Genomic DNA, 11,575 nt, shown 5'->3' with positions numbered 1-11,575 from the left:
TTGAGGCCCTGAGACAGACTGGCGACCTGTCCAGGGTGTACCCCGCCTTCGCCCATCAGAAGCCGGGATAGGCTCCGACACCCCCGCGACCCCGTAAGGGAAGAAGCGGTCAAGAAGATGGATGGATGGATGGATGAATTACTTCAGTAATTCAACATAGCATAGGCCTAATTCTTAATAAATTAACTCTAATAAGTGAAAGTTTATGTTCATAGATGTACCATATAATACTTGTTGATAAATTTAACCCCCCAAAAAATGTTTCAATGATGATGCACGTCACTGCATTGCTGTGCTAGCAAAGTAGCAGGCAGCTAGGCTAAATGTTGTTGTCGGTCGTACTTTTTTTTTTGGTAAGAAAGTGAAGGGCGGGTTTGCACATAATCTTCTAAATCCGTGCCGGCAGTGCTGAGCTTCTTTCTTGGTTGCACAAACAAGAGAAAGCCCAGCTAGAAAATGCAGCGCTAACACTAACTTTCTGCTCAGTGACATAAACACTGAAGAGAGCACATTTTATTGAAGTCTATTTGTCTATTTGAGGGTAAATATTGAATGCAATTAAGATGTATTTACCATGTATGTAATCCATTTCCATTTTGTCAAACAATCAGCTGGGATAACAAGCATTTACAAGCTCAGTTATATAGATTTTAGCACATAGGTGAAATAAAAAATAATGGCTATTTAGAACCTGTTAATTTCAAAGCTTTGTGTTTACTGCAGCAGTGAAAGGCACAATTCTTGCACAATTCACAGACAAATCTTTATAGATCATAATTTTTTTAATGTACCACAAGATTAATATTTTTCCAAATTTTCATTTGAGCCATATTTTGTGAAAATCTGTTTAGAAATGAAGGAGCTAGCCTGATTTTTGTGATGTCTGCCTGTCCTCCAACAGCTGCGTTCTGCTGTCATGACTCAATAGCAGCAAATAGGAATGGGCCAATCCAGTAATATAGATCAATGGCACGATAAATTACTATTTACCTCTCAGTTTTTGCAAAAAGTAAAGACAGAGATTATGGTCACATTAAATCAATCAAAATATACTTTCTGTTTATGCCCAACCCTTATCAACAGAAGCCATTTTGTCATTCAGACACCAGGAAGGAGAAGTGAGAAACATGACAAACCAATAAACAAATTCAAACCTGTAATGTACGTCTTTGTCTTTTGTTACTTTAATGAAACAGTTGGCCTATAACTTGTGAGACTAATGGCGATTAGTAGGGAAAACTACTTAGTCCTTGAAAAAAAGGTTTTAGAATATGATTAATGATCTTTTTATTTTACATTAGAGAGAGGAAAGAAACTGAAGTTAAGCTTGTTTTGTTCCAAACAGCTTTGTCAATCCATCTAGAAAAAGGTATTAATGAACCTCTGAGAGAACAGGTTTTTCTTTTGGTTCCTCTGAAGTCATAAGGTTTAGAGGAAACTGTTTAGGCTTTTTTTTTTTGTTACCCATAACTGTTAGGAATCTTTGAAGAAAGGTTTTAGAGCCTATCACAAATGATGGGAGGAGTTTGAGTTAAAATAAAAAACTGTTTGATCTGTTTGACCACATTTCCTGCAGACTCTCAGATGGAAAAGTCAAGCTTACACAGCAAACAAAACACGAGGTGAGGGCTTTCAAACATGTATAAAATTGTAGATGTGTTTAGGTGTAACATGATTTCCGTTTTACACATTTTTATTCTGTCTTATAGAATGTGTATGTCAGGAAGATGTGTTGGTTTTTTTACACCTTATTTTTAGAAAATGAAAGTGGATTCATTTTTGATCTGAAGGTCTTCAAACCTTTTTGCAATGTGTAAAAATTGATAACTATAAATGAAATCATATTAAGGATTTGAATCACAAAAATAGTTTATTTATTGATGTAATAAAGGTGTATGCTGGTGATTATGTGTGCACATGTTCTGTGTAATTGTGTGTGTGTGTGGGGGGGGGGTGCACGCATTGGTGTGTGGGGTGTATGGGTGTGTGTTTGTTATCGTGTTAATCTTTGACAATTTTAGCAGAAAAAAAATCTGGAATTCTTCTCAAAACATTGAAAACAGACAAGCAGTTTGATTAGACATGTTTAGAGTTTGTTTTAGTGTTTAAGGGTGACATTTTCTGAAATATTTGCAATAAAAAAAATTAAGATTATGGAAAAAACCTACAAACCTGAGGTTTGCAGAGTGGAGATAATCTGCCAGTCCTCTGTAGCATAACATGACATCACAGTTAGGACAAATTCTGTCTCTGTAATTCTGTCTGTCTCTGTGTTTCTCTGGACTTTGATGAAAATTTCTGGATCCTTTTTGTTTTTTGTTTGTATCTCAGTCTCATCTCTGATAAGATCTCTTTGACCTTTGGCCTTGGATTGCTTAACAAATTAGATTTATATTTTTTAAAGAATTGCAGAAGAAAGAGTGCAGTCTTTTTTAAGAAGTTTAAACAGGATACTTTTACAACCGAGAGAATATGAAAATGTAGTTAAGCTTGACTTATTAATAATCTGGAAGAAGGAATTTAAAAATCACAGAGTGGGTAAGCTTTTTTTGGGGTTTCTACAAAGTCATGGGATTTGGAGGACATATAGATATTTTTGTTTTAGTCATATGAAAAAATGAGAGTAAATGTTGTGAGCAAAGTTTCAGAGCCAATCACAGAGAATGGGAGGAGTTTATTATGTCGTTAAAATGAAAATCTGTATGATCAGTTTGACCACATTTCACACAAACTATCTCTGCTTGAAATGTCAAGAGGAAACAAAAACAGAAAAGATGTTTACTTTGAAATAATTATTTTATTTGGGCAAACTTTGTTTTGTCCTCATTTGTGTGAATGTGTTGTGGTGACTGTCAGATGACACTGCAATCTGTACTCACCCAGCAGGGACCAGTTGGAGGAACATTGCCCTAACTACACACTTGGGGTGGCCATGGTGCAGAGGTGGGGCGGTCGACTCGCAATCATTGATTGCGGGTTTAATTCCCACCTTGTCTGCTCATGTGTCAAAGTGTCCTTGGACAAAACACTGAACCCCAAATTGCCTCTGGTGGAAAATTGGTGCCACTGTCCAGCAGGAGAGCTGCCACCAGTGTGTAAATATGTGTGTGAATGGGTCCGTGACTGTAAAGGGCTATGGGCCTTCAAGGTAGAAAATCGTCAAACAAGTATTTACCATTTACCCCTGGTTATTGTGTCATGTGTTTTCCCCTGGGCTGATAGCCACTCCTCCCTGATGGGTTTCACCTGTGTCCTTTTGTTTTTTCCCTCCCCTTCCTGTATTTAATGGGTTCCTCCCATAGATAGTCTAATTAGAACTGGACATCTCAAGCTATGAGGTCCTCCATTGGAAATGCATTACCTCCATCCTTCGCAAAAGTAGGCCACCGCTTTCACCGTCACTTCCTGAAAAGGCTATCGCCATTTGCAAACGTCTGCAACCCATCTTCAGCGATTGGTCTGAGTCTCTGTGAGTCATAGGTGAGTCATGGAATCTATAGGTAGTCCTGTCGCCAATCTGGAGTGAGTTTATTGTGAGTTCCACGCCTCTACCATGAGATTGCGGATGTAAACAGATCCTACTTTAATAACGCCGACTTGAGAGAATTGTACAAGTCATTGTTGATGCCTTCGAGGGAGAACCATTCCAACATTTGATTCTGTCAGTGGTCCTTTTGGATTTACTTACATTTATTCCTTTTTGTCGAGATAAAAGGAGCATTTGGGTGATGTCACTGCAGTGTGGCGGGCGTACCTCTTGCAGCACAGCTTTTCCATTTACAGTCTGATCAGATGCACGTGAGAAGCCCGTTCAGCGGTATATAAATAAATAACCATCCTAACAAGTGAACAGCTGGATCTTTTTTCTGTTTGAAAATACAACAAGATCCGTTGAAGTTTGTCTTGGCTCTCTCATGCTCATCCTCAAAGGAGACGTCTGCTCTAATTCAGGCTGCAAGCTGGAAAAGTGCGGCGAAGAATAAACTTTGGTTGGTGATTTTATGGAGGAGCTGTACCATTCCGTATGATACGCAACTTATAATTTGTAAGCTATAGTCAAAACAGTGAAGAAAAAAAGAAAAAAGAATGTTAAAAAAAAAGTCCAAAGCACATAATCTCAGACGTGAAATCTATTTCCACAGAGTAAATCCTCATCTAAAAATGTCGACAGCATGCGCCTCTTGTTGTTTTAAACTGCTGCATCGGATTCCATTGAGGAAAACAACAGTAGGACAATGATTGGTACATTGTTGAATTGTAAAGAGAAAAAAGAAGTTAATCAGAAAGCAGCAGAGGAAGAATGATTATTCTGACATATAAAATGACAGAGAAATAACTGTCTGTTTCCCAATGTAAGTCAATGGGACTTTGGCCTTTTTGCAACCCAGTGGTACTTCCTATATGGAACACGGAAGGAGGGGGTTTGCTCAGTCCAGTTCTTTCTTATACAGTCAACGGTTCCTCCTCTCACTTCCTTGCAAGACCCACTTCCTTGTTGCCACATGCACCAGATCTTGTCTCCCTTGCCAGGTTTTTTGATCTTGTGTGTTTTGTGTTTTTGGAGTTTGGCTTTGGTTGATTTATGGACTTTGCTTTTAGTGACTCTGATCCCGTTCTTTCAGCTTTGTGCTTTGTTTTTGGTTTATTTGCTATTAAAGACACCTTTTTTGGAGCTGACAAATGTCCTGCATTTGTGACCACACACCAAAGTCTGAAATATTGAAGTTCAACATATTCTTTTCCTCTGCTCTCTCTAACCTCAATATGACACACGAGTTTTCTAAATTTACACACATAAATAGTTTTTCTGCACCTACATTCCTCACCTTTCTAGAGAAAACCCCCAAATTTTACAGATTCACTTACAGTCTTTTGGGAGCTTTCATTACAGCAACATGCAGCAATAAAATAATCCTACTTAGTCTGGAATGTAAAATTTCCATCCATCCTTTTTCTAAGCCTAATCAATCTCCTTTTGGAGTCACGGGGTTGCTGGAGCCTATCCCAGCCATTGTTAGGGAAAGGCAAGGACAGTTTACCAGTCAGAGCCACACAGAGATACACAACCACACACTCACATTTAATGTGAATATATATTATTTCAAAACTAGTAAAAGATTTTTTTAAGTGATTTTGATCTGCTGTAGCTGCATAAATGCTTAGAAGATTAAAAAAAATAGCTGTGTTTAAAAAACTATTTTATTTTTCCATTAAAATACAGGATTTCATAGATCATTGTGATCAAATCTCTGTCGTTGTCCTAAGTAGCTTGAAGGTTTTATTCTTATTCAAAGATAAACTAAATTGTTCTTGTTAGCAAAGCCTTGCTAACTTCCTCACTTCCTTTCACAAGTGATGGACGGAGTATTTTATGAGTTTATATACTGAAAGTAAAGTCAATGCAAGTGTTTTCAGGACATGATTTGTGAAATTTACTTTATTTTTCCTCCACTGAGTTTTATCTGACCCAACAACGCTTGCTGGTGGTTTTGGTTCAAAATAAAAAATCTGAAAAATGTCAATGTTATCTTTTGTTATTCAGGATTTTTACTGCATTAGCTTACATGATCCTCGTTTCTGTTAGATTGTTGGACTTTCTCTGCCATTTTCTCACTTCATTTCTTTTATGTGTTGCTTCAGGATTTCTATTACAGCTGAAACATGTTTCTTTCTATCACAATAGACATGAACATGATCCCCCCACATTTCATAGCTAGAGTAACGTTGGGAAATTGGCAAAAAGTGAAACTGTTTCTTACATTTTTTTATATCCTTTGAAGATGAAAAGCAAATAAAATGGACAAAGTCGATGACGAAGCGCCAAGAGGGAAACATAGAGAATCTGAAGCTACAAATGATGAAGGTAATTAAACACAATGAAGAATCAAAAGTTAAATGACGTTTAATTTTGGACTTGAATAACTATCTTTCTTCTTTGTTTTCCAGTTGTTCCTGAACTCACACTTATGTTGGTCGGAGACTCAAATTCCATTAAAAAAGGACCAAGAAATCTCTTCCTTGATCATGACGAGCAAAAATCAGAGAAATCTTTTTCATCCAAACTGTATGACTTGTGTGGTCGACACATTTGTGTCTTGAACATGTTTGATCTTCCAAACATTGATTCAATCCCAACAAATCAAGAAGTTCATGCTTTTATCCTGCTGGTAGCAAACGGTCAGCACATCAGTCATTACAGATCAGGAATGCAGTGGTTAGAGAAAACCTTTGGAAAACAATGTTTTCCTTATGTCATCACAGTTGTGACTCATAACCCTGATGAAAACTGTGAAAATGCAGTTACAGATTTAAAAGCTTTTGGAAGTTTTTCAGAGAAAAGATGCCAAAAATCAAAAAGAAGAATGGATGAAAAGGAATTAGTTGCTCTTTTGGAAAAAATCGATGTCATGATCTCTGAAAACAAACCTCCATGCTGCAGTTTCATGATCGCTGACAAAAAGGAAGGTCGAAAAGAAGGAGTCGTCACAGGTAAGATTTACATTTAAATGATCAAACAAGTGACGGTTTATCATGTTTTTGAACTCCATGGTTTTTGTCATGTTTCTTAGTTTATTATGGCCCGCAGCAGCAGTCTACTGACTGCAAGGACCATATTGTTTTTGCTTTAACATTCTATCTTTCTGCGCCTTTGAGCCAAAATTTCACCCCCGCCACATGAACGAAAAGTACCTCAAAATTTTATCACATCCATCTTCTTGACCGCTTCCTCCCTTTCGGGGTCGCAGGGGTGCCGGAGCCTATCCCGGCTACTGATGGGCGAAGGCGGGGTACACCCTGGACAGGTCGCCAGTCTGTCGCAGGGCCTCAATCACACACACATCCACTCTCACATTCACACCTAGGGGCAATTTAGAGTCACCAATGAACCTATGAAGCATGTTTTTGGATGGTGGGAGGAAGCCGGAGTCCCCGGTGAAAACCCACGCATGCACGGGGAGAACATGCAAACTCCACACAGAAAGGTCCCAGCCGGGAGTCGAACCGGGGCCTTCTCGCTGTGAGGCAAGAGCGCTAACCACTGCGCCACCGTGCAGCCCAATTTTATCACACCTAGGGAAAATTGAAAATGAATTTTTGGCATGTTGCGCGTAACCCCCCCCCCCAAAACGATGACATCACAGCGAGCGTTTTCGTAAAAAAAATGAATGGGCCAAAAATCGCCTATGGGGCCAAAAAATTTTTTTTCGAAATACGCAAACAAAAGCCCATGGCTTGTGTCGGGGATAAACCCTAGAACATTTGAAATTATTATGGGATGGCCACACGACCTACGGCTTGGTGGCCATCTTGCACTGAAATCTGAGAAATGGCGTTTTTCATGATTTTCAACAATATGGGAAAAAGGAACTTTTGTTTGTCCGATTTTCACGAAATTTGAGTATCGTGTCCATGGCGGAAGTCTACAACGACCCTGGAGGTTTCATTGACCTTTGACCTTGGGAAGATGCCGCCATCTTGAAATGTTGAAAAAAAGCACTTTTACTGCAAGCTACAAAAAGAAATACCTCCTGGGGGGTTTTATCAATTGATATGTCACATCATCGGCCATAAATGGGAATCTACTGTGAGAAAATTGTTGCAATTAGAAGTTGTAGAATTTGAATGGCGTGCGCGTGGCAAGGTTGTAACCGCCACGGTTTTAGCTAGCTCGCACATTTTTTGGCCAATTTGAGCAAAAAGGGTATTTGCGCATGCGGAGGCTCAAGTTGAACAAAACGATATAACTTTCAAAACCGTAATGCTTAAAATGCAGCCCTGGTACGCAAAAAACCGTTGCGAAAAAAACTGCTGATTCAGCAAAATAAAAAAAAAGTTCGCAATTCGCGAACGAAACCAACATAGCTTTACTGGAAATATCCATGGCTAAATTTTACAATATTATGGGATGGCTCCACGACCTATCACTTGGCAGCCATTTTGTTTTGAAATCTGACATTTTGTTAATTTTACAAAGGTGAAACGTAGCTTTCAAACAAATATAACTTTTAGGGATATTTATCAATCATTTCCAAACGCTTTTGGCATCATTGGGAAACCGATGGCATAAAATATATGGTATAACAAGCTATAGATGTTGAACGGCGTGCGCGTGGCGAACTCACAAAAGTGGCGTAGTGTTAATACACGCTCATATTTCAATGCATTCCTATGAGACTTTACAATGTTGATCCCAGGTTTAAGCTGTAACAGGTATAATATCATAGAATATGACCATATAAGGAATGTGGGCGTGATTAGCAAATAACCTCCGTTGCTAAGGAGATCCAAAAATGTACTTTGGCCGATTCTTGCGAAACTAACGTCAATCTGTTCGGTGACCTCAGGCGAACAAAATATAAAATGGTTGCTATGGAGATAACACTAAGAGAAAAGCAGCCATTTTGAAAAAAGTGCCTTTTTAAGCAATTTCTCACTTACATCACAGTCCAGCTATACAGTAAAGGGGAGGGGGGGTTAGTGGTGCATAGTGGCTGCTTAGCAGGTGAGTTCGGGTCAAAGGGCAGCGTCAAGGGCAGCGATGGTGCGTAGGGGCGGGTAGCAAGCGCGGCGTTGGTGCGTATGAGCAGGCGGCGAGGGAGAGGGTGGCCTGCGAGGGAGTGGGCGGCGAGGGTGCGGGTGGGTAGCGACTGCGGGCCATACAACGCCGCTTGCGGCTTCAATTTGAAATTTAAAATTTAAAACATAGAATTTAGAATTTAAAGTTTAAAATTTTACATTTAGACTTCAGAATTTAGAATTCAAAGTTTAAAATTTACAATTTAGAATTCAGAATTTTGCATTTAAAGTTTAGAATTTAGAAGTTGTAATTTAGAACTTTGGATTTTGGATGTAGAATTTAGAATTTAGAAATTTAGAACATAGTATTTAGAATTTAAAGTTAAAAAATTACAATTTAGAATTCAGAATTTAGAATTTAAAGTTTAGAATTTAGAAGTTATAATTTAGAACCTTGAATTTTGGATGCAGAATTTAGAATTTGGAATTTAAAATTTGGAACATAGAATTTAGCATTTAAAGTTTAAAATTTTAAATTTAGACTTCAGAATTTAGAATTTAAAGTTTAAAATTTACAATTTAGAATTCAGAATTTAGAATTTAAAGTTTAGAATTTAGAAGTTATAATTTAGAATTCAGAATTTAGAATTTAAAGTTTAGAATTTAGAAGTTATAATTTAGAACTTTGAATTTTGGGTGTAGAATTCAGAATTTGGAATTTAAAATTTAGAACATAGAATTTAGAATTTAAAGTTTAAAATTTTAAATTTAAAATAATCTCCATAAATGCATGAATGACCGTTTTCCTCAACCCCCCACCTCCCACCCACCATCACATACACACATATACACGAATATCCCTGCATTCTAAAAAGAAACATTGTAGCTGCCTGGAATATATTAAAATAAGCATTTATTTAATTTTAATTCTCAAGACTTAAAAAATACTCACTGAATTTTTTAGCACAAAAATATGTGATGCAGCTGAAACTCAAACTCACTCTTCCGCAGCGAACGGTTGGTTTCCTGACATCTGAGCTACCATTTGTTATGTTTGGTACGCAGCACAGTAGATGAGTTGACAGGCATCTTCAGTGTTGGAAATGTAACAATTTAAAATGAGGAAAAGAAAACTGTGTTATAACTAGCGAATCTCTGGAAATACCCCCTATTTATAATATTGCTCAAATAAAAATGAATTGGGAAACTAAAGTCAATCGACTCAAATCCTCAAAATCCTCTCGCGACATGACATTCCCTTTGGATTAATCCAGTCTCCTTGTCTACATGATCCTATATGAATGGACATGTCATTTTGGTTTCTGCATGATGGAAACATGCAGTCTCTAATGTGAATGTTCTAAAAATGTTAATCAGGAAGTTCTATTTGAACATCTTTCACTTAAAGAAGGGGTGGAGACCACAAAGAACTCTCTTCTCTCCTCTGAACATGTCCAAACCATCTCAGTCTGGCCTCTCTGACTTTATCTCCAAAACCTCTAACATGTGCTTTCCCTCTGATGTATTCATTCCTGATCCTATCCATCCTGGTCACTCCCAAAGAGAACCTCAGCATCTTCATCTCTGCTACCTCCAGCTCTGCTTCCTGTCTTTTCTTCAGTCCCACTGTTTCTAGTCCAAACAACAAGGCTGGTCTCACCACAGTCTTGTACACCTTTCCTTTCATTTGTGCTGAAACTCTTCTGTCACACATCACACCTGACACTTTTCTCCACCCATTCCAACCTGCTTGCACTCTCCTCTTCACTTCTTTTCCACACTCTCCATTACTCTGTACTGTTGACCCTAAATACTTAAACTCCTCCCCCTTCTTTATCTCTTCTCCCTGTAACCTCACTCTTCCACTCTGGTTCCTCTCATTCACACACATGTACTCTGTCTTACTGCGGCTAACCTTCATTCCTCTCCTTTCCAGGGCAAACCTCCACCTCTCTAACTCCACCTCCACCTGTTCCCTGCTCTCACTACAAATCACAATATCATCTGCAAACATCATAGTCCATGGTGATTCCTGTCTAACCTCATCCGTCAGTCTGTCCATCACCATTGCAAACAGGAAGGGGCTCAGAGCTGATCCCTGATGTAATCCCACCTCCACCTTGAACTCCTCTGTCACCCCTACAGCACACCTCACCACTGTCTTACAGCCCTCATACATGTCCTGCACTGCTCGGACATACCTCTCTGTCAATCCAGACTTCATCATACAATACCATAGTTACTCTCTGTGCACTCTGTCATAAGCTTTCTCCAGATCTACAAAGACACAGTGGAGCTCTCTCTAACCTTCTGTACTTCTCTATCAACATCCTCAAAGCAAATGTTGCATCTGTAGTGATCTTTCTTGGCATGAAACCATACTGCTGCTCACAAATGTTCACTTCTGCTCTTAGTCTGGCTTCCACTACTCTTTCCCACACCTTCATTGTATGGCTCATCAGCTTTATTCCTCTGTAGTTACCACAACTCTGCACATCTCCCTTATTCTTAAAAATGGGCACCATCACACTTCTCCTCCATTCCTCAGGCATCTTCTCACCACCTAAGATCCTGTTGAACAACCCGGTCAAAAACTCCACTGCCATCTCTCCTAGACACTTCCATACCTCCACAGGTATATCATCAGGACCAAGAGCCTTTCCACTCTTCATCCTCTTCAAAGCCCCTCTCACTTCACCTTTACTAATCTTTCTTACTTCCTGCTCCACAACCGTCACCTCTTCTACTCTTTGTTCTCTCTCATTCTCTTCATTCATCAACTCTTCAAAGTATTCTTTCCATCTTTCCATTACACCACTGACACCTGTCACCACATTACCATTCCTATCCTTGATCACCCTAACCTGCTGCATGTCCTTCCCATCTCAATCTCTCCGCCTTGCTAATCTGTACAGGTCAGTCTCTCCCTCCTCACTACCCAACCTAGCATTCAAGTCATCATAAGCTCTTTGCTTGGCCTTTGACACCTCTACTTTCACCTTACGCTGCATCTCCCTGTACTCCTGTCTACTCTCCTCAGTCCTCTCAGTGTCCCACT

General features: G+C 39.0%; 1 protein-coding gene across 1 annotated transcript in view; it reads left to right on the top strand.

Annotated features, from left to right (window-relative positions):
* Positions 1 to 105: 105 nt before the first annotated feature.
* Positions 106 to 11,575, top strand: part of LOC112146246 (interferon-induced very large GTPase 1-like) — a 33,196-nt gene continuing 21,726 nt past the window's right edge. The window contains exons 1-3 of the mRNA XM_036213344.1: positions 106 to 1,622; positions 5,781 to 5,863; positions 5,947 to 6,489. Coding sequence (XP_036069237.1) covers positions 5,797 to 5,863; positions 5,947 to 6,489 — 610 coding nt within the window. The 5' untranslated portion in view covers positions 106 to 1,622; positions 5,781 to 5,796. The remainder of the gene's footprint in view (positions 1,623 to 5,780; positions 5,864 to 5,946; positions 6,490 to 11,575) is intronic.

This window comes from Oryzias melastigma, linkage group LG8, assembly GCF_002922805.2.
Source record: "Oryzias melastigma strain HK-1 linkage group LG8, ASM292280v2, whole genome shotgun sequence".
NCBI lineage: Eukaryota > Metazoa > Chordata > Actinopteri > Beloniformes > Adrianichthyidae > Oryzias > Oryzias melastigma.
The sequence above is the reverse complement of the archived record's forward strand: the minus strand, read 5'-3'. Positions and strand labels throughout refer to the sequence as shown.